Source organism: Borostomias antarcticus (genome assembly GCF_949987555.1).
Source record: "Borostomias antarcticus genome assembly, chromosome: 10".
Classification (NCBI taxonomy): domain Eukaryota; kingdom Metazoa; phylum Chordata; class Actinopteri; order Stomiiformes; family Stomiidae; genus Borostomias; species Borostomias antarcticus.
This window is the reverse complement of record NC_140243.1, coordinates 24,385,510-24,409,182: the sequence shown is the minus strand read 5'-3', so window position 1 is coordinate 24,409,182 and position 23,673 is coordinate 24,385,510. Positions and strand designations below refer to the sequence as shown.

The following is a 23,673-nucleotide window of genomic DNA, read 5'->3' as shown; positions in this document are numbered from 1 at the left end:
CTTTGCTTGCATAATTAAGACTACAGTGTGTGCATTCAAAGATAACTATCCACAGCTTTGACATATCTTTATGACAACAGGTGAGGAAGCATAGTTCTAACTGACACTCCTATAGGTTTGTAGAAGTTTAAAATAGATAGATAGTGATCTGGAGGTCCTCCTGTTCTCGGTCCCACTCCCAGATTCCTGAGTGGATCCAGTTATAATTAATATAATTCTAAGCATTTTAATAAATATGAGCATTGTGATTTGTCATTTGTTTGTCACTGGATGTTATAGAAGCTATGTAAAAATGTGGTTACCTGGTGGTGCTATGTCAGTTATTGAATTTATGTGTAGTAATTGAACATTTGAAATACTCCTGTTTTGAAATCATACCTACAGTATAGGTGTCTCAGTAATTACCCATTATATATTAGGCTATACTTTGCATATATTTACCAGGTAAATGTTTAATAATTGGGGGACTATAAAAGGAAGGGTTACCCCAAAAATGTTCAGAGTAAGTTAATTTAGCAATAGAAATCCATAAGCCTAGGGCCAATGGACCTAGGATATAAACAATAAACTACTGGTGGAAGGGTGGTGGAGCAATAGAGGGAGCATTTCGGATTACTGGCGGACTGCTGTCCCTGACGCTAATAATTCGCCAGATGTCCGCTTGCCATTCAATGTGCAAATGGCCAGGAACCCGCCAGCGGATTCGGCCGGAGGTCCGCCAGCTCGTCCATCGGGGACCTGCTGTAGGTCCACTAGCCTTGTGTTATCTGGGTTTATCCCTTACCTTTGTCCAGAAACAGAAGTTGAACCAATTGCAGCAAAATAGCTAACGTTACAGGAATCATCAGTGTAACTGCTTTCACCACTGACCGCTACCATTAATGTTATGGAAGCTGCTGCTAGTTGTTGTGAGCCCATGAGCTAACTGGCTATCCCGCTCTTATTGTGCTGGATTAGCATTGGAACTGATGTGTCCAGGCGACAAGACCTATCTTAATTTATCAGACATTATTTCATGTCATTTCAATTCCCAGCTATTTCAGTGGCATGACTAGCTTCCGTCCTACCAGTCCTGAACAGAAACAAGCCAGCCAGGCACATAAGCCAGGCTTGACCTGGCCTGGTTATAAAGTATAACTCCAACTCGGAGAAAGGGTTTGGTCTTTCGAAAATGTATTCACTTCGATGAGTGACGAAATAATATTGTTTGTAGATGTGGTAATGTAGACCGAGTGAAAAAGACCTAAAGAATGGTCCCTGGCAGGGCGGGTTATATCCTCGAATATATCGACCTGGTCCTATGAGGGTATGAGATGAGGTTATAAACGTAGCGTACGCAATACGAAACCTGAGTAAGTTGTGTCAAGTGTCTTTTGTCCGTCCTTTTATTACCAAAACAACCTAACAAACAATGAAGCCCTCAGACATATATGCAGGTCATTATGGTCAAAAAATTATTAAAATGTACTTTTTAGATGAAGAACTTTTTGGATAGGCCCTGAAATATCCTTCTCCAAAGGTATGTATGCTGTAGAACTGCCGCTGTGCTTGAAATATGGAACAAGGATTGGGATTGGATACGTACAACCTATGACCACACCCACCCAAGTAGAAACCATATAAAAATAGGGGTACAATATAAGTTTCACCCGCATTTTACGTTATAAACTATACATTCACACATTAAGGTATACAATCTGCGAATATCCTCTTGTTAGACAATATAGCATTCTCAACCTATTACCGTCTTCAGGGAATATTGGTTGATGTCGAACATGATACTTCCGTGGTAACCCCCTAGAAAACACACGTGTGGTTTGTTTTTCGTTGTCTAATAAACTTGCGTAAAGAAAGCAGTTTAATCGGTGCAGGAACAAAATGTATAAGTGACCTACCTACCCATCAAGGTGAGCGACAACACCATAACGTTACTCTGCAGAAACATGCCAGTAGGGTAATAGCTAGCGCTATAACGTGAATGTGGTGTTGAGTTGTTTGGTAGGAATAATCAGTTTTGTGAGATTGCAAGCTAACGTTGCTAGCATCCTAGCTAGCCAGCTAGTTAAAGGCCTTAGCCAGCGAATATAGTTAGCTACACTGGATAGAAAGCTAGCTGTTAAGCTACTATGCAAGCCACCCTGTCCTCGACAGTTTGTGTGGTGGCCATTACCACATCAGTGTTAGCTGACCCCTAACCTTAACCAGCAGAAAAGCAGATTTGCTGCAAGCCTTGCACGCAATACATTTCACAAGGGACATGGGAGCTGACCTACTAACCCCAATTAAGCACTGTAAAGTGTTGACTGGCCATATTTACATTATTGGAAACACATCCAACTGTTGGCTAAAGGACACTCCAAACTGGCCTTTAACCGAAGTCTCCCAGCTGGGTTGAGTCTGTTATTAGCTAGTTATACTATACACCTAGGAATGACTGTATTGACATCATATTGTGTATGTGCTGTAGTCTCTCCCCTTGTATCAGGCCAGCTCCATGAACAACCTGAATGACCCCCCCAGGTGGAACATCCCTCTAAGGCCAGACCCAGGAGGAGGTCCTGCTGCCGATGCCAACCAATGGAACTATGCCCTTCTCGTCCCCATGCTCGGACTGGCTGCCTTCCGTGAGTATCGCACAGGAAGTGTTTTATATTAACACACAACACAGGGGGACATGCGCCTTGACAAAGTTGATTACCTAAGTGTTTTGGTGGGAGTGGGACTTTTTTGTCATGACAGTTATTTGTCTGCATGTCTCCATACACCATTTAACGCTAGGCTGAGCTAGAATAGTGAGCATGAGATTTTACTGTTTTCATTAGAATACTTTTATAAGATCTATAGTACTATGTTCCAGTAATTGTATTTTGTTTTAATTAACAGTACTAGTTATACTTATCAAATCTAATGAAATCAAACTTTATTTGTATAGCGCATTTCATACACAGAGGCAACACAATGTGCTTTACAGAGAGCAATGGGAGGGTGGGCATAGATCCCACCCCTACATATTCCAGAGGGAAGCAAAAAAACAGTTTCACCCAGGGGCCAGAAAAGTGAGCTGTAAAATTTCTTCCATTCCAAAAATTCTTCTGTACTTTTCTCATATCAGACTCCTGTCTCCCCAGGGTGGATCTGGAGCCGGGAGTCTCAGAGTGAGATCCAGAGTGTGAAGGCCCAGTACAACAGAGACATGTCCACGGTCACCAGCGACCTGGAGGCCAAATACCGCCACTCCCTGACAGAGAACAGCCGCGCGGCTGCCCTACTGGAGATAGAGCTGGAGAAGGAACGCCAGCGCGTTGCGGGCTACCGCCAGGCCCTCATCTCCCAGAGCCGGCAGCTGATGGAGGAACGCAAGCAGCTGCAGCAGGAGAGGGAGGGCTTGGAGCAGGAGAAGAGGAAGGTCCTGGAGTCCGGGGCCGCCGGCGCCCTCCTACGCCACTCCCTGGACCGGGAGAGCGAGTGGGAGGGGCGTTGGTCAGCCAGGCTGAAGCAGCTGGAGGGGGACCTGGTGGAGAGGCAGGGCGCCTTCTGTAGCCTCCTGCTGCCCAGGGGACAGAGGCTGGCGATGGAGAAGAACATCCTGCTGAAGGTGGCGAAGGAGCCGCTGGGGGGAGACATGGACCTGGAGACGGACCTCAAGGACATCTTCAAGAACGACCGGCACTGCGCCGACCTCCTCAACATGGACAAGAGCAAGAACGGCAGCCTGATGTGGCTGTATCTCAGGTACTGGCAGTTGCAGGTCACCATGCAGAAGCACAAGCGTGCAGAGGACGCCATTCTAGGCGCCCAAACCAGCCTCAAGTGACCTTGATGGGAACCCCTTGGGTGGTTTCCTTAATGTAGACAAACATGGGCCTGGATTTAGTCTGAGACTAGTCCTGGATTAAGATTAAGACTGATCCTAGATTTAGATTAAACCTAGTCCTATGCTCAATCTCAATAAGTCTTTACTTACTCCTCAAATTATTCTCAAAACATATTGGTCGTTAAGGTCTGGGTGGAGGAACGTCAGATCCTCCATTGAGCCTGGAGTGTGGTCGAAATAATTCAATAAGAGATCTTTGAATATAGTTTCAAATCTAGGATTTAATCTTAATCTGAGTTTGGGAAGCTGTAACCAGAAGTGTATAAAGGGTTTTGATCCCTCACAAAGTTTGATTCCGCAGAACAGTACACTTGCCTACATACTGTCATGATCAGTATAAAGTCAATATATGATGAGGTACTCTCTGAGCATAAAGTCATTATGATGAGATACTCTCTGAGCATAAAGTCATTATGATGAGGTACTCTCTGAGCATAAAGTCATTATGATGAGGTACTCTCTGAGCATAAAGTCATTATGATGAGGTACTCTCTCTTTGCACGTGATGTAGGCCCATATCCTCATTGGATACTATTGTTAGGCTACTCATGACTCGTAGTAAGTAGCACTTACCAAGTATCAGGGACAAGCATTCTGTGTGGACTGCAGGTAGACGGCAGGTTGCCTCAACTGAAGAAAGAAAACTATGCATGAACTGAGTACATCTGCGCTCTGATGAGAGACTGACTTCAGTCACACACAAAGGCTGTCGCATGGATTTATTTCTTTGTGGTTTTCACTTGTTTTTGTGTGGCTTATAGAAATGTCATTGGTCGTGGATGCCCAAGAGCAGGGACTACTTGACAATCACTGCTGACCCATGACATGCCTCTGCAAAGTCTGATATGTTGCCAGTCAAGAATGAGAAATGGCCAATGGAACTTTTGAAATTCATCTCAATCAGTTATTATTGATGTTGTTTACTGTCTTTCATGCATGTAGGCCTTCATGGGTGCTTCATAAAGGTGTGCAAGAAAAAAGATCTAGATCTAGGTTCGGGACCCACATTTCAATTAAGTGTCTCAGATTAGGGTTCTGATCCAGGATCAGATGCCTGCTTCTCCATATTAGGTCTTTCCAACTGCACAACCGATCCTAGATCAGTACATCTACTCTAAGACCATTTAAAAAGACGGACAAAGTGGATCTGTGAAGCTCATGCAAACTATAACCCCATAACAGCAGCAGCACTAATCTATCGTATTTGATCAACTCTGCACCTCTCTACCCAGATACCAAAGCTGTTGTCCTGTACTTATCCTGGTTTGAATAGGGAATTGTATTTCTCTATGTAAATGTATGTATGCACAATCCCTGAAGTAATCTGTGAACGAAATGCCATAAACATGTAATGTTGAAGAGGAATTATAAAAGAACAGTTCAATGCAATCCTATGGATTAAGCCTTTGTCTGACTTTGCTGTTTAATTTCCTCTTATCGTCATGATCAGTTTACTTCATCATCTATCGGATACATACAGTGCTGTCTATAGTACAGTGCAGTAGTTTCACCAGTAGAGGGAGCTATCAGCACAGCCTCTTGCCCTAAGGCTCTTTGAAACTAACCCTTGTTATTTAGGCTATATTTGAGTATTTGTTTCAACAATGCAGGTTTATTGAAGATTATTATAATGTAGGCTGGCCAAAAAAACCTTTTGTGAGTAGAGCAGTAAAGCGGAGTCTCATATTGGTAAGGTCAAGGGAGGTTTGTACAGGAACATTAGACTTAAGCGAATACATTCTACAGTGCATACAGGCATTCATCAAAGTGTTCTCCATCCACTTATTTTCACATGGCAGATTTAACACTGATTAATATCACACACTCATCCCCCCATCATCATCCCCCATCACTCTCATCTCTGGAAGGACTGGAAGTTCTCTCGTGGAGAGATGAGGCAGGAGGCCCTGAAGTTGACGCGCGCGGGCTGGGTGAGTTTGGGCAGGTCCTTGGTGATGAGAGAGACCTCCTGTTTATCTAAGCACACTCCGTCCAGCTCCATGATGGACCTGAGCTGCTGCCGGAGGTCAGTGGGGGAGGGAGTGTGGTGGGAGTCCAAGGGGGAGGCAGCCTTGCTGGGGGTGAAGATGGGGATGGGGAGGGTGGTCTTTGGGTGGAGCTGGTGCTCAGTCATGCCCGCTCCCTGCCTGCCCAGCCTGAGCCACAGGTCTGGGCTTCTCTGGACCAGGAGATGGGCCACCTGCTTTTGCTCATAACTCTCCCTGCGTGAGGTGTCCTTCTTAAACAGCGTTGTCCTGGAAACAAGGAAATGTTGTAATTTTTTATCCAGTAGGAGGTTCAAACTTATTTTGCAAGTAAATGGTAAATGGACTGCACTTGTATAACGCTTTTATCGAAAGCGCTTTACAATGTGCCTTTCATTCACCCATTCACACACACACACACACATTCAGACACCAATGGCGACAGCTGCCCTGCAAGGTGCTAGCCTGCTAATTGGGAGAAATTTGGAGTTCAGTGTCTTGCCTGAGAACACTTCGACATGGTCGTGGACAGGAGGAGCCGGGATTTGAACCGCCGACCCTACAATCATTGGACATTGAACCTGACTACCTCCTGAGCCACAGCCGCCCAATAAGTAAGTAAGTACTAGCCTAGATTAATCCATGTATTGATTCAAAGACTTTATCCCGCCGAAGTGCATTCTGTTTTGTGTAAGATTATGTGAGATACACAGTACAGTAGTTTCATTGATTACATGATTACACATACAGTATGGAGGTGAATGAAAACAATAACATAATCAAATAGAATAATGTGATTCCTTTAATGTTAATAACCGAGTACTTACTCTTGCTGGGGCCTAGTCTCCAGCACCAGGTCCAACCAGGAGGCTTCATAGTACTCCCTCTTTGTCTCGTCGGTCTCGTTCACATCGCTGTGGGTGTTCACAAGATTACTGCTCCCTCTGTTCAAACAATGCATACTTATGTATGGAGAGACTGCTTCCCTGTCAGATACTGCTGCATACACCTCAACCAGGACCATAGATTGATAGAGGATAAATAACAGTGTTCTTGGCTTGTGCCTGATTCCTGAGTGAATGTGTATGCGTGTGCGGTACTCCACAACCTCTTAAATAACGTCTAGGCACTATTTTTAAAATCTAGGCGCTATTTTTACCGGTCTACATCACATCGTCACATTGAGGTGAATGTGTCTGAAGTGGCGTCATCCAGGTTGGTTTACAGTTTTGATGAAGGGTGGGGATGAGGAATCCCACGTCCCCCTACAAAGAGACCAGAGCTGCCTGGCGCTCATCAGCTTTCTCTGGCATCACCTCTACATTCTTGGGATGTGACTGGAGGCAATGGTATGGCAATTAGAGACCGCTTAGAGTTTTCAAGGGTGCAGCGAGCGACTGGTCAGGTGTCATGTAGTTAATATATCAAATAAGTGTAGCAAACAAAATGTACAATATTTGTGATAACTATAGTATGCTGTAGGAAACATGTCTTTAGCCTGGATCCAGCCCCAGAATCTGAATTTTCGAATGGGGAATGGGAATTGAGTCTGTCAGGCTAACATGTCTTCAGTCTGTCAGGCTAACATGTCTTCAGTTGAGGTAGCTGCTCAATCTGTATCATATGTCAAATGTCACTGTCTGTTTACAGAGAACATCTAACCTTCAACTGCAATGTGTCAAACACTCTCTCACCACTGGTTGGTTTTCAAAGAATTGTCATTTATTTTTAGTAGTCTAACCTTGTAGGTGGTGACTTCTCAGAGTGATGTTTGGAATCCATTGTTCTAAGTCATAGATGTCAGGGTTTGCTGAAAAGTTATTATTAGACAGTCAATAAAACAATTTTCTCAAGAGGTGCTTCTACTTTGGCTGTCCCTATGCTATTTTCATGTGTGTGTTTGATTATCAGTTCTATTATTTTCTATTCTATTCTTTAGGTACATCAGTGACTTTCTTACTCCAGTAGAGACAGACAGACAGACAGACAGACAGACAGACAGACAGAGACAGTGAAACCTGTCCTTGCATAACCTTTGCATAAATCTCTCCTGTCAAACACAGCTGTGGTAATGTACAGTAAGGGTATGCACATCAGTGATGCAATCACAAGGACTGGGAAGGTGGCGATGGATAGAGTTCTCCTCACATCTGAAGGCATGTCCCCATTGTCCTCTGATATAATGCTGTTGGCACGGAAGGCATATCTCCCTCAATTAGGCATAAAGTTACACAAGACAGTTTTCCAGTATAATATTGCAATAACAAACATGCTCATATCATTGCTGTCAGGCGGAAACCTTGTATCTCCAAAATGGCTTTCAGAATGTTGAAAAAACATTCCATTCCACTTACGTTTTGGAGGGAATCTGAATCACGGGACGGGTCTACAAGCTGCCCAAACACGGACGGCCTTTCACCTCCATTCATTTTTTGGACTAGGATTATGCAAAAAGTACCAGACCGATTTTCATGAAACTCAGTGGAGGGATGTAGCATGGTCTAGCGCAGAAGGCATTCAATTTTGGAGCGGATCCGAATCACGGGGCCGGTCCACTAGCCATTTCTTGGATGTTTGTTTGTTAGCAGGATTACGCAAAAACTAAAAGAGTGATTTTCATTAAACTCAGTGGAGGTGTGTAGCATGGGCCAACTCAGAACCCATTTAATTTTGGAGCGGGTTGGTCCACGAGCCACCAAAACATGGCCAGCCACTCACCTCCATTCATTTTTTGGAAGCGAACAATTCCCCCCATTCATTGTCAAAGGAGGGAATGGAGGGAAACGGACAGATCTCGACATGGGAAGGTCAAAGAGACTCAACGTTTGGACTGGCATAAAGCCCTCGACCTAACGAAGGCATTGATACCAAAGTCCTGCTCGCATGCATGTGCACGCACACAGAGACACAAAATGTATTCATGGGCAGAGGTCTGTGCTCTCTGAGTACCATTTCTAGTTTTTTGGTATTTTATTTATATATATATATATATATATATATATATATATATATATATATTTAATATAAAATCACATATGAGCTGTTTAGAAAGCATTTGGTCCAAGGGCTGGGAGGTGTTCAGAGGTTGGGGAGTTGTAAAGGATAGTCACAGCTTTCAATTGAAAAGGCCGACAGCGATGATCTGATATTACCTTAATTACCATAATGCATTTCTCTTTTAACCTTTCTGTACAACCAGCTGACCTCTGGCACAAATGTCATTGCAAGTTCAGCAGATCAGCAGATGTTTCTGTGGTTTTAGACGCACTGATAAATTACAGACGATGGGCGCAGATACAGACGTTAATGATCTCACCACCACTTGAATGTTGGGCATCAGCTGGGAGATTCTTATGGATCAGTCTGTATAAGGTACAGGATCAGTCTGTATAAGGTACAGGCTCAGGTTTCAGTCTGGGGGAAAGGTAGAAAACAGTCCCATGTGAACCGACCACCCTCCCTTGAAAGAGGATCCCCTGGCGAGGAGCGCCTCAGACACGCATGATGAAAATGACGGATGACACCTCATCTGAATATTTCCAATATTCCCTTGCCCACATTCCCTGGCCTACATTCCCTTGCATACATTCTTGCTCTCATTAACGGTTTGTATTATATCTCAGGAACTAACCAAATGTGTTATTTGAGCGTTGGTAGCATGGCAGGGTAGAGTACTAGTGGGAAGCGCACCACGGTGCAGATATGTCCTGGCAAAGCTGAGCGCTGAGTAAGATACTGAGAGTGTATCGGGTGCTGGAAGGACTCCTGTGTTTATAGCAACAAAAAAAGCCTGCTGACATGAGTTAAACCCCTCAGTAAGCCTGAGCTTGATAATTAACCCCACGCTAAATACTCAACATTATCATGTTGCAGTTAATACCATTAAGCTATAAGCATTTACTGACTATTGTGTTGCAGTTAACACCATTAAGCTATTAGCATTTACTGACTATTGTGTTGCAGTTAATACCATTAAGCTATAAGCATTTACTGACTATTGTGTTGCAGTTAACACCATTAAGCTATTAGCATTTACTGACTATTGTGTTGCAGTTAATACCATTAAGCTATTAGCATTTACTGGTTATCCTGTTGCAGTTAATACCATTGAGCTATTACATTTCCTCCCATTATTGCTAATGGGAGTATTACAAAAATAAAATAAAATAGTGACCAATTTTTATTGGTTGTTCCATTATACCCCAAGGGGGGAAGCAGGAGGACAATATCTCAAATACATACAGTACATCATACATAATGTCAATGTCAATGTCATTTTATTTCTATAGCACCATTCATACAAATCAATGGAACACATAGTGCTTTAGATAAAAAGAGATGGATACTAGAAATGGTGATCAGAGTGCACAGACCTCTGCCCCTGAATGCATAACAATAATAATAATAATAATAATAATAACAACAACAACAACAATAATAATAATACATGTATGCATGCATGCATTATACATACTTACATACATACATACATACATACATACATACATACATACATACATACATACATGCATAATTATTTGTGTGTTTCCTCATAGAAAGGGCTACCTGCGAGCAGAGGGGTATTTTCAGTGGTCAGTCGAGGCCAAGTCTATTTCCTTTGCTTGGTTACAGCTATTTATATCTCACCAGTCTGTGAGAGAACATCCTCATGGCACGCTTCAGCCAGCAGGTATGATATGAGCCTGATCGGTCCATTAGAGAGACGTCTCAGCTGGGTGCTGCTCTGGCCGTGAGAACCCTCCAGGGCACAGAGAGAGGGTCCAGACATGGGTGCTGCTCTGGCCGTGAGAACCCTCCAGGGCACAGAGAGAGGGTCCAGACATGGGTGCTGCTCTGGCCGTGAGAACCCTCCAGGGCACAGAGAGAGGGTCCAGACATGGGTGCTGCTCTGGCCGTGAGAACCCTCCAGGGCACAGAGAGAGGGTCCAGACATGGGTGCTGCTCTGGCCGTGAGAACCCTCCAGGGCACAGAGAGAGGGTCCAGACATGGGTGCTGCTCTGGCCGTGAGAACCCTCCAGGGCACAGAGAGAGGGTCCAGACATGGGTGCTGCTCTGGCCGTGAGAACCCTCCAGGGCACAGAGAGAGGGTCCAGACATGGGTGCTGCTCTGGCCGTGAGAACCCTCCAGGGCACAGAGAGAGGGTCCAGACATGGGTGCTGCTCTGGCCGTGAGAACCCTCCAGGGCACAGAGAGAGGGTCCAGACATGGGTGCTGCTCTGGCCGTGAGAACCCTCCAGGGCACAGAGAGAGGGTCCAGACATGGGTGCTGCTCTGGCCGTGAGAACCCTCCAGGGCACAGAGAGAGGGTCCAGACATGGGTGCTGCTCTGGCCGTGAGAACCCTCCAGGGCACAGAGAGAGGGTCCAGACATGGGTGCTGCTCTGGCCGTGAGAACCCTCCAGGGCACAGAGAGAGGGTCCAGACATGGGTGCTGCTCTGGTCGTGAGAACCCTCCAGGGCACAGAGAGAGGGTCCAGGCATGGGTGCTGCTCTGGCCGTGAGAACCCTCCAGGGCACAGAGAGAGGGTCCAGACATGGGTGCTGCTCTGGCCGTGAGAACCCTCCAGGGCACAGAGAGAGGGTCCAGACATGGGTGCTGCTCTGGTCGTGAGAACGGTATAGCTCAGTTGGTAGAGCGGGTCGTTCAGTGGGTCGGTGGTTCGAATCCCGGCTCCTCCTAACTACCTGTCGAAGTGTCCTTGGGCAAGACAATGAACCACAAATTGCTCCCAATGAGCTGGAAATGCCTTGCATGGCAGCTGCCGCCATTGGTGTGTGAATGGCGCTCCGGGCCAGTGTAACAACTGGATGGGGAGCGCGTTACAAATGCAGTACCTATACCTAGAACCCTCCAGGGCACAGAGAGAGGGTCCAGACAGGTGGAAAGGTGGTCAGATGGACCAGGGAGGGGTAGGTGGACAGGACAGGGGGTGACAGGTCAAGTTGAGGCCAGGAAGGGACTCTATGAGGAATGGGATAGAAACGTGACTGTAGGGCACTTATCATTATTGCAGCAGTAGAAGATGTTCCTGATTTATCTGGGAAATCAAAGACTCTTCTAATCCTCTCTGACCATGGTCAACACCACCAACAGAAGGGGTCACCCTCACCTTCCACAGAAACAGGTACCTATCCTGCCCTCTGCTGATAATTAATAATAAGCTCTAAATGTGCAAAAAGTCAAAAAATGCTGTTCAAATTTTTAATTAAGTATTTTCATGCTGAGTAACACAAAAATAAAAATGTTTAAATGAATGAAGTCACAGTGTAAAAAAGTGCCAGGAATAACATTCTAGCGTATTAGGCAGCTCCTATAGCCAACAATAATTCATAGGTACTGTAATTCATATGGCTGACAGTAGCTGGGCTACAGGTGATGGGCTGTCTGGTGTCTCTAGTTCCCGCTGTAGCAAGAGAGAAATGACTCAACAGTGTGGCCAGGCCAGGGGCCAGTCTGGAGCCCAGCGAAGGCTTCTGTTCTGGGGGGCCTCAGTCAGCACAGCAGCTTCTTCTGGTGGGACACAGAGGCCAGGGGCAGATCCAGGCTCTGGCATCTCTCTCTAACAGTTAACAAATAACTTCAACAAATAATTCCTTTAACCACAACGATGATTTATTATAACTAACAATGGTAGCTGGAGAAATTGCTTTGTGCATCGTGTGTGTGTGGTGTACAGACATGCATGGATTCGTGGACTGTAAGTACAATGTTAATAGTGGACTCTGGGTGCAGGGATTTGAAAGCTTCTCTGGTACAAGGCACTTGTCTCAAGCAGCACAGCATTTTAAGACATATTTTTAATGATTTACAAGCAGAACACACACTGATAAATCAATAATGCAAACAGATCATATAGAAGAGAATACCTCAAAATGCTTGGGGGAGCTGGCCTCCTCCTCAAGGTGGTCGGTCACAGGTGTCATGGTACTGTAGATTATCCAATAATCTAATCCAATTCCAGGTGTGCGTGCCCAACTCAACCTGTGCAAAGATTAGAGGCACTATCTCATAAGCACAGTGTTCTCTGAAGACAAGTTTCCCTTATAGATGGAATTGAAGTATTGACTCAGTTTGTGTAAAGTTTCAAAGCACCCTACTTTTGATGAGATTTCCATCAAGAGGAAATATCCTGTCATGTATCGGTGGTGATGGATTAATCACATGGCCAGCAGGTAGCCTACAATATTTCAATAGGCTCACCCCACTTGCATAACTACTTCTCTCCATACGGTGGTAGTAAATGACTAGCTATGCTCTGAACGCATCAGAACCAATGATCTGAAAATGAGGTAAAACATGTTTTTTTCAATTATCAATGCTGTTCTCCACCATGAGATCAATAAACCAGGGAGAGGATCCAATCTTGATCATTTATGATAACACATGCTTACATGGTGCTGGGTAAAATCTAAATAAAAAGTGTAATATAGGCTGTTATGTTTGTTGAGCTAAGTATGAGATTTGTGAGAACCCTCTATGTTTCTTGGTGACCGGTATGTTTGTCCCTGGGCATATCTTCCTCCCTCACCTCCTTCCTCAGCCTCTCCATCCATCCCAGAGTGTCTAATTTAATGGGTCCCTATGGAGATGCTCAGCCCAACCTCCGAGCCCCTGGCCTGTCCTCTGTGGACCCAGACACTCGGATAAATCGCTACTCTAGACTGCGGGTAATTGCCCTCGCAGAAGCTGCAGACGTTTCATGTTTTTCCTGGATTTTATTGACATGCTTTATTGTACAGCGGAGCCCAGCCTGCCCCCCCTCCTCCTGATTTAAATCAGCTCATTGTGGGACACCTGTGTTACACGTAGCCTAGCGTCAGGGGCGGCGCTAGCCTGCTTTATACTCCCCACAGCTCAGCTGGGCTCAGCCATTGTCATCCCCAAAGCCCAAGTGCACTCTATCCAATATTTGTAAAGCTGTGTGGATTTTAATGTAAAACCGACCCCCACCCTCCTCTCTCTCTCTCTTGTTTACTGTTTAGAGGGTGAGAGATGATACTGCTGCCTCTGATCACACCGCCAGGCCGCATCTGAGGAATGAGAGGGGGAGAGTGTTGGCTCTTTAATGCGATCAGAGTGATGAGCTGCTGGGGATACAGAAGAGAGATCTGCTCAGGGATAAAATACACACTAAAAATCATGAAGTGCTTATTTACAGTGCACCTACACGCACATACACACACACATGCACGCACTATCCATCGTTCTTTGTTAATCTCATAAGTTTTGAATTAGGTGGAAGGTGGACCTTGTTATTTCTCTCTCTACCTCTCTTATTCTTTCTGTCTCTCCCCATCCCTCTCTTGTTCACTCTCTCTCTCTCTCTCTCTCTGTGTGTGTGTGTGTGTGTGCTTGTATGGTACAGCATACAACGTGTGGTAAAACTGCGTTCCGACATAATAGAAGAGCAAATGTGAGTCACATTAGACGTTACGTAACCACGTCGTTTGTGACAAAGAGAACAAGGGCAGCTAAGTGAGCTCACTAAATGCATCTGACCCTGAAGCACTCATGGCTGATCAGTCAGTGGGGGCCAGAGGCTAAGTGTTTGGAGACAGCATGGAGAAGGCTGCGTGTGTGGATGTAGGCGCGTTTTATTCTGCAACAGCCCGGTAGCTCTGTGTTAAGAGAACAAAAAGCAGATTTCACCCTGCAGATAGAATAAAAAACAAAAGAAAGTATAACACCGCTTTTTTACTCTCTTATTCTTTTCTTCCAAAATCAGTTTACATTACATATATATATTGCTTCATATCAGTTTGACAAACAAATTTACATCAAATACATAATAAATATAGCTTTTGGGGAAGATGATTGTTATTTCCATGACAATAGCTGAGATGATTGTGGGTGTCTGTACAGCAGGCGTTGCGTTAGCAGAGTGAGGGGTCAGCAGAGGTCAAGGGTCAGGGGTCATGTCTTATGAGGAGTAGTCGTATTCCTCGGCGCTGCGGCGGCCAAAGTCCATCCAGCCCAGGTAGTCCCGGTCCTTTATCCTGTGGCTGGGCCCGGGTCCGCTGGCTCTGCTGCTCAGGGACGAGCTCCTCTGGGGCGCAAATTCACCTAGAACACACAGAGAACACGGGTTCTAGGTTAGAACGCACCAGGGGAACGGGAAGATAAGGAACATGAATGAAATGTTTTTTTCTTGAACTGGAGGAGAGGAAGGAACATGCAGAAGGAGTGTGATGAGTATCTGTATTGATCAGTGAAAGCAATACTTCCCCTTCCTGGCAGCTATGTACTGTCCAGTACTGTACGTGTGGTCAGAGTGACACATACAGTACTCACTATCAGCACCCCAGAGACAGATCTCTCTGTTCAGGCATTAACTCAGTCTGAGACGTCCTCTGAACGGTCAGAAGTGAGCACTCAAGACAGCCGTCCGGGTCATTATCTACTAACAGACCACAGAATTAACCAACTCTCTCTCTTCGCTTCCTCCATCTCTCTCTCTCTCTCTCTCTCTCTCTCTCTTTCTCTCTCTCTCTTATCTCTGCCAGCAATCCATGAAGAAGTCAGCCAGAGGTACTCCTCATACTCTCTCATACTCAATATCCTTCCAAATAACAGACGACAAGGGTTTTGATTTCAGTAGCACTTTTACCGCTTTTCTCTGACTTCAGAGTTCTTCTGCTTTCCTCTCCTTCGCATAAGTGCACTGTGTTCATCTACCATCCATTGATAAGTGTGCAGCGTTCATCCATTGTGTTTCAAGGCGGTGAGGTCATACATGTAAGCCTACTGTACGTGGATGAGGTGAAACGATACAACGGTGGGCGTCTTTTAAGGGCCAACGTTTTCAGAACACAGTTTAGACAAAATTAAAATTCACGCCACCCCGGGAACCAGACGAATCGGCCAGCCAGTTTTATTTGCTCGGGTGCTCGCGGGCGGGTCTGGCGGCGCCGGGGTGTGTTTGATATCGAAAGCTGCGCCGGCCGGATGTTCAGCTGCGTGACAAACGAAACGTAGCAGAGCAGCCGGAACGCGTGAACAGAGATGTGCTGCGAAGCGACAGTGAAGGAAGTGTTGAGACAGAAACGAAGGACTGAACAGCAGGGATGAGAGAGAAAGGAAGGATGAGAGAGAAAGGAAGGATGAGAGAGAAAGGAAGGATGGAGAGAAAGGAAGGATGGAGAGAAAGGAAGGATGAGAGAGAAAGGAAGGATGGAGAGAAAGGAAGGATGGAGAGAAAGGAAGGATGAGAGAGAAAGGAAGGATGGAGAGAAAGGAAGGATGAGAGAGAAAGGAAGGAGAGAGAGACGGAGAGAGAATGGGGGGAGGCTTTTTTCCCATATTCTGTCCAGCTTCGTTATCTGTCTGCGGTGTGGTGATTGCTCTGGGGGGCAGGATTCTTTTCAGTCTGAATAATCTTTTACATCAACCATCCCCTCCTCCCCTGATGTACCCATCCTCCCTTCCCTCCTCTCCCCTCTCCTCTCATGTTCTCTCACTACCAGCAGCCTCAACCAAGAGGCTTCACAGAGGCAGAAAACTCTGTAATGTAAAGTTGTGAGGATGTGCTGCTGAGTGCATTTTTAAGCAGCGCTGCCGTAGTTTAGCCTAGTTGTGCAGCTGCCATCTAAGCACACCGCTCCGACATGCATGGGAACGGATCCACCAAGATAACTACTTCCTGTCCCACTCTCATCAGTATCCTGCCAATCAGATATGAAAGCCTGTGCTTCAGAGCTCCTAATTGGTCACCACTCACCTTTTCTGTATATCAATCTGGCCAATAGCTGGCTGAGGCTGGTACGAGGGTCTGCCTCTTCCTCGGGCTTGGTGTAGGGGCTGAGCTGGTCCGCGGGGGACGCCGAGCGGGCGTGGCGTGTGTGTGCGGACACGGCGCTGTCCAGTTTGGGGGGCGCCGCCCGGCCCTGGTCGCGGTCCGGTGAGTGTGAGGGTCGGCCCAGGCTGCTGCTGGCGAGAGCGGCGAGCAGGACACACACACAGATCCCAGCGTTCATCTCTGAGGGTCACAGGGACACAGGGACAGTGTTAGGACAGAGTCGTCTTCAATAAGATCAGAAACACACAGAATTCATCAGAGATATGGACACCAAGACACCTGAGATGTGTACACCATTTAAGATCTTTAGATTTTTAAGACCTTTCGATTTTTTCCATTATGCTAATAATATATCATGTTTCTAAATTATTATTCTGTAAATTATCTGCTATTTTATGCTATAATTCTTAATCTTATAAGAAAAAGAACTGAAGAATTCTTCATTTAAAAAATAGAAAATATTTCTCTCAATTTATCCACAGTTCAAAGACCAACCAACCAACTAAACCAAATCTCTCCTTTACTGTCCATCCATCTCAGCTGAGGAACGATGTGTTCATTGTGTCATAAGAGAACCCCAGAGGAAATGGCTGGACAATTAGCCAACCATCCATGTCACTGTCCCCAGCCCCCAAGACCCACTCAATAATACATGGGGTTTAAATAAAACACTGACTGACCTGTTGTACGTGGAATGAATGCAAATATAGAGAGGTGTCTAAAACTATGACCAAAGACAAGACACAACTGAAGGTAGCCTATACAACCAATATGCAACTCAAGGCAGAAAAATCTACTTCAGGTTGACCAATGAATCAAACTCCCTCAAACATTCTCTGCTCCGTCTAAACGCGACATTGGAAACCAATTCAAGAGAACTCTAGGGTTGAATAAATTACAGTAAAATAAGTGAACGACCTCTTTCCCTTTCAGTGATTATAAGCACAATTCAAAGTACTCAGCAAGCATTATTAGCCTATAACCTGACAACAAGCAACCAAAATGATAAAAGCGGGAAGCCAGCGAGTCCCCTTACCTTCAGTTTTCAGATTGAGCCCCACAGTGAGAGAAGAAAAGAGGAGGAGGAGGAGGAGGAGGAGGAGGAGGAGTGTAGCAGGGAGCGGGCTGAGTGAGGGAAGTTCTCCTGGAGGTAGAGGAGAGGTCCTTATATAGGGGAGAGGGAGGGGCTGGCCCAGCATCCCGAGGGCAGAGTGCTGGCGCTTCCTGTCGTCTGTTTGCGCACTGCTGACGCGGTGGGGGACCGGCACATTCTGGCTGCTGCCTCACAAAGGCCCCATCCTGGACATGCATACGCACACGCACGTGCTAAGACACATGTATCCTCTCTCCGTCACACACACACACGCACGTTTACACACACGCACGCTCACACACACGTCATACATTAGGAGGGGGCCAAGGTCATAGCAATCATTACCAAACAGATGCAACCCATCCTCACCTCACTCAATTCTACGTACACGGACACACGATGCGCACATGCGCGCACGCACGCACGCACACACACACACACACGCGTTCTCGTAAGCAACCTCCCATGAACTCTCCCTCGCGGTTGTCTCCTTGGCTGGTTGAGGTGTTAATCCCAGCTCCCTGAGAGGAAAGCCTTCTCTGCTGTTTATCATGGGAGGCCACGCCGGGTGCTGTGCCTGTGAATGAGCCACCTCACACAGGTCCTCTGAGTGGGACAGGACAGGTCAGAGACAGACAAAGACATATGGATCATTTATTTATATATATATGGTTTGTATATTTGGAATATTTCTGTATATTTTCTGTATATTCTTTGGTACTTTTTTGCTTTTTGTGCATGGCTGTAAGTCTGCGCACCTAGGATAGCGTTTGTCCGGTTATCACTCCCTCCCTCCCTCCCTCCCTCCCTCCCTCCCTCCCTCCCTCCCTCCCTCCCTCCCTCCGTTGAATGTTGACCTGCATTTCTCTGTTGGCACCACAAGAGGCAGTAGTCCCAGCACACCAAAATAAAGGACATCAAAGTCACCCCGCCGAACCCCACTGCACAAGTAGAGTAGTGGTCAGAGCATTGAACTCCCACCCGGGAGACCGGGGTTCAAGACCCGGTGGGGATGACTTTATGGGACTATACCCCAAACCTCCACACGTTCATCCTTTCACTCCAATCTTTTTATCCCTTACATTTGTCCAGAAAAGTAAAGAGAAAGTTGAACCAATTGCAGCAAAACAGCTAACGTTACAGGAATCATCAGTGTAAGTGCTTTAGCCACTGAACGCTACCATTAATGTTATGGATGCTGCTGCTAGTTGTTGTGAGCTCATGAGCTAACTGGCTATCCCGCTCTTATTTTGCTGGATTAGCATTGGAAGCATTGGAACTGATGTGACCAGGCGACAAGACCTTAAGATCTTAATTCATCAGACATTATTTCATGTCATTTCAATTCACAGCTATTTCAGTGGCATGACTAGCTTCCGTTCTACCAGTCCTGAACAGAAACAAGCCAGCCATGCACATAAGCCAGGCTTGACCTGGCCTGGTTCTTTAAGTAGCCTTTTTTCTGTACACTGTCCCTTTTTTGTGATTCATTGTACGGCCCTCTTTTGTATTTTTCTGTTCCCACTGTGCCTTTGTGTTGAGTTTTGTATAGTACAGTACTACTGTTGTGTCTATCTTTGGCTACAACAAAATAACTTCTCTTTGAGATAAATAAAGCCTCTCTCTTTCTCTCTCTCTTTCGATACAATTATGATTTTGCCCTTGCTTACTGGTGAACTTCTTTCTAAAATGTTGTATTTCACTTGATTTCTTCATTTTTATAACTTTATTTTATCTCAATTTTACTGGGTTTTATCTTCCATCTTATTTTCCCTGTTTTATGTTCATGTAATTGCATTGTTTTAAAGCACTTTGAGGTAATTTTTTTGTATGAAAGGTGCTGTACAAATAAAGTTTACTATTATTATTATTATTATTATTATTATTATTATTATGGTGGGTGTTTTGAGGACTTGATGTGGGAAAAGGGTCTCTATTCATGTGTCTGGACCGTGAGTTACTCAAAGCAATATTACTCTGATATGAGGACACCTGTTATATTGATCTGTTCTTTCACACGTTATGCTATAATAATGAACATTCACTTTACCTATCATCTTACCCTCCATATCAGCTTTGAATCACACTTCAACATTTCAGCGGTTAACCGGTGATGACTTTTCATTGCTTAACAAAGTCAAATAGTGTCTGATATTGGAAACCAATTGCTCAAAACAGCTGACTTTTACAACAGGGAATATTAGCATATCCTGCACCAATTAACAGTGTCACAGGGATATTGGTGACACCCCAGAGAGTACTGGGATGGTTCCTCAGTCAGCCAATCCCCTTGTGTATTTTTAGCCTGCTCCTCTATTTAAACGAGTTAGTTATGTATACAATACGCCACTCTTCAGAATGTCACCTGCAGGCGGTGGTCCTTTAGATGGATATTCCTGTTACACTGAACCAGCTGTCTTGCAGACACTCTCGACATGTTACGTTATCTCCGGTGCTCGACCTTTACCAGTTACAGCACTGATCTTTGTTTTTTCTTTGGGGGAGTGGATGGGTAAAAAACACAAGTTGAAGTTGTTGTTATTATTGTTGTTGTCTTTACTATTGTTGTTGTTAATGATGATGTAAAAACAACACTGAGAAAACAGGCCCGATTAGCCTCCAGGGATACCACCACAATGACTGGAGGGCATCTGTGGTTGACCTCTAACCCCCAGAGAGTAGAGGGCTTTAGGTCGGTTAGTCACCAGTTAGTGCTGATAGGCTCTCCAAGATGGCTTGCACTTTTACTTTAGCACTTTAGCACTAGGCTCTTAGTCGCTTGTTTAGAAAGGAGATGTGTTTATGAGTTCTGGCGAGTATAGTAGTACACTTGACTACCTATGTTAAATGCAGTTAAAGTCGCTTTGGTTGAAAATGTCTGATAAATGACTGTAATGTAATATAGTGTAACGGTTGTGTCTTCCCAGGGCAGCTATGTGTTAGCCGAGATGCTAAGTCGCCCTCAGGGGAAGATCTAGGCTCATCTTAGCATCCATAAACCCCAACCTCAACATCAGAAAAACGGTCCAAAGTGACAGCAGCACCACCATCTGAAGCAACAAGCCCCTAGCTGTCTACAACAATCAAGCCCATACCTGTGGAGAGCTACATGGGGCTGTGTTGACCAGCGGGTGGGGGTCTCTCCAAGGGATCCACCCTGACCCCCCCCGCCCCCCCCTCACAGCTCGGGCAGGAGATCACCACAGGGAGGAAGGGAGGGAGAGAAGTGATGAAAGAAGGGAATGGTCTCCTCCAGGAGACAATTTAAGATACATTTGCTGCATACATTTGTGATTTCTATGAGGAGATGTTTTACTGTATCTGTATCTGTGCACTGATACATACACGTGTTACAGAATAAACTGAGTAGGCTCAGTTCAGTCTTTCTTTTATTATAATATTTACCAGTCATTGTTGTTAACCAGTCATTGTTGTATTCTAGGAATTCACATCTACCATTATTTTGTTCTTTCACAATTCAATATGGAGAGAATGCTGGCTGAAGGGCATGCTCTCGCTGTGGCAGCTATTACAACCGCCCCCGTTCCACAAAGCCCTCTGGGATACCGTAGAGCAGGACAAACGGTCCCCCACACGGCAAAATAATAACACCACCATTGCAAAGACAAGCTCTCTACAACACCCTGCGCTCTCTCTCTCTGTCTCTCTCTGTGTCTCTCTCTGTCTCTTTCTCTCTCTCTGTCTCTCTCTCTGTCTCTCTCTCTCTCTGTCTCTCTTTCTCTCTCTCTCTCTCTCTCTCTCTCTCTCTCTGTCTCTCTCTCAAATCAAATTCAAATTCAATGAGCTTTATTGGCATTAAAGAACAAGGTTCATTATTGCCAAAGCAAAGTCTTATACATAAATAATAAATAAATAAATATAATTAACTCAAGAAAAGAAAAATAAACAAATAAATAATTAAATAAAGGAAAGAAAAAGTATAAGCTAAAAGGTGAATATGAAGGTGAAGGTGTTGTCTCTGACAGAGAAGGGTCTGGGTTGCTGCGTGTTCAGCTCCCATACCCAGACCCAGCCCTGCGGAGTGAGTATCAGTAGTTATGTGTATGTAATTACGTGTTTGTGTGTACCTAGACTAAAATGTATGTGAATGTATGTGTACAATGGAATTATAACATATACATATAAATCAGTCTTATACCTACTACTTATATTTACATACATAGACTTCTTATATAATTACTATTCAGAAATTGTACATTCTAAAAGAACATGTTACATTATATATCAATAATATAACTATAACATGAAATCAATGTCAATATACATTAGAGCAAACAAACAAACAAAAGAAAGAATGGTCCCCCTGAAGTAGAGGAGTAAAGGCATAGTGTGAGTTGAGATTAACAGTTGTGTTAACATGGGGTGCTGGTAATAATAATATAAATACAATTCATAATTATTATTACTATACATATTACTATACATAATACTCTCTCTCTCTTTCTCTCTCTCTCTCACTTTCTGTCTCTCTCTCTGTCAGTCTCTCTCTCTCTGTCTGTCTCTCTGTCTCTCTCTCTGTCTCTCTCTCTCTACCAGGGGACAGAAAAAAGTAGGGCGGCTCATTAATACCGTGATGCTGGGTTCCATCTTTTCAAGTGTTCAAATCACTGGAGCATGAACATTGCAATTACCTTGAGTGTCTCACTGAGTGGAACAGTGCTCATATTTGGTAGACGGCTGCGGCTAGATTTAGAGATTTAGGACTCTTTACAGATTTGATCACAAGGCAGAGGATAAGCTACTGTATGTGGCTGGGAAAGAATGAAGAGAACAATCAGACTGCAGGATTCTCGAGAGAGAGAGAGAGAGAGAGAGAGAGAGAGAGAGAGAGAGAGAGAGAGAGAGAGAGAGAGAGAGAGAGAGAGGGAGAGAGAGAGAGAGAGAGAGAGAGGGAGAGAGAGAGAGAGAGAGAGAGAGAGAGAGAGAGAGAGATGGAGAAAGTGAAAGCAAAGCGAGGGAAGAGGATGAGAGATGAACAGAAGAGGGGCTAGGGGACCAGGAGGAGAAGGACTGAGATGCGAGGACAGAGAGATGGGACTGGAAGAGGCGGGGCTAGAGGAGTGGACCAGGAGGAGACCCTTAGAAGGCATCCCTCCCATTAAAACTGCATCTTAAGCTCAGGGGAAATTAGCCGGTTGGGATTGTGGAGAAGCCCCAGAATGGATCGCAGTATGGGTATTGATTCTTGTAATGCTTCTCTGCAGCGAGAAAAAGATGTTGCAATAACATCAGCTAGTTAGCCGTTGGCTAGCTCTGTGGGAGTAGAGCAAGAAAGAGCAGCGTTCAGAGATGATGACCGCAGAATGTGTTCATGAAGAGGCCCTGGACGAGCATAGATCAGGGCCCTAGCCCCTGGTGTTGGTGGACTGCGTGGTTGCCTAGGGCCCATGACATGGACCAACTTAGAACCCATTACATTTTGGAGCGGATCCGAATCACAGGGTGGGTCCACAAGCCGTCCAAACACGGCCGGCCATTCCCCTCTGAACCATTTGGATTTAGGCTCAGGAATGAAAAATCCCCCCTGTTCATTGTGAATGAGGGAGCTGAAAGGCCATATCTCGACATGGGAAGGTCACAGAGACATGGGGTTTGGACGGGCATAAAGCTCTTGACCTAACAAATGCAGCAATACCAGACATGTTGCACACAGAGCCACAAAATGCATTCACGGGCGGAGGTCTGTGCTCTCTGAGCACCATTTCTAGTCCATTTTATGTTAATGGTGTTCCTCAGATTGAGCAACTATTCACACACCCTGTAAATTCTACAATCATCCCTGTCAGTCATTCTTCTTCCATGCCCCATATTTCTTGCAAAAGACCCCTGAGTTTCATTAACTTTCTCCTATTTCATATTCACTGAAGCAATTTTGACAACC

At 45.1% G+C, this 23,673-nt stretch overlaps 3 protein-coding genes across 3 annotated transcripts; 1 reads left to right on the top strand and 2 right to left on the bottom strand.

Moving 5' to 3' along the window:
* Window positions 1–1,841: 1,841 nt before the first annotated feature.
* ccdc127a (coiled-coil domain containing 127a) lies at window positions 1,842–5,199 on the top strand. Its single transcript, XM_084443787.1, has 3 exons — window positions 1,842–1,907; window positions 2,468–2,624; window positions 3,129–5,199. The coding sequence occupies exons 2-3, from the start codon at window positions 2,495–2,497 to the stop codon at window positions 3,812–3,814; spliced, it is 816 nt and encodes a 271-aa protein (XP_084299913.1). The 5' UTR covers window positions 1,842–1,907; window positions 2,468–2,494; the 3' UTR covers window positions 3,815–5,199.
* Window positions 5,200–5,729: 530 nt separating this feature from the next.
* Window positions 5,730–6,820, bottom strand: LOC311314317 (telethonin; the record flags this gene model as incomplete). Its single annotated transcript, XM_084444656.1, has 2 exons — window positions 5,730–6,129; window positions 6,687–6,820. 2 exons carry the CDS (start codon window positions 6,818–6,820, stop codon window positions 5,730–5,732), a joined length of 534 nt encoding a protein of 177 aa, XP_084300782.1.
* Window positions 6,821–14,803: 7,983 nt separating this feature from the next.
* ccka (cholecystokinin a) lies at window positions 14,804–16,856 on the bottom strand (the record flags this gene model as incomplete). Its single annotated transcript, XM_084443790.1, has 2 exons — window positions 14,804–14,946; window positions 16,601–16,856. 2 exons carry the CDS (start codon window positions 16,854–16,856, stop codon window positions 14,804–14,806), a joined length of 399 nt encoding a protein of 132 aa, XP_084299916.1.
* Between the last annotated feature and the right edge of the window lie 6,817 nt (window positions 16,857–23,673).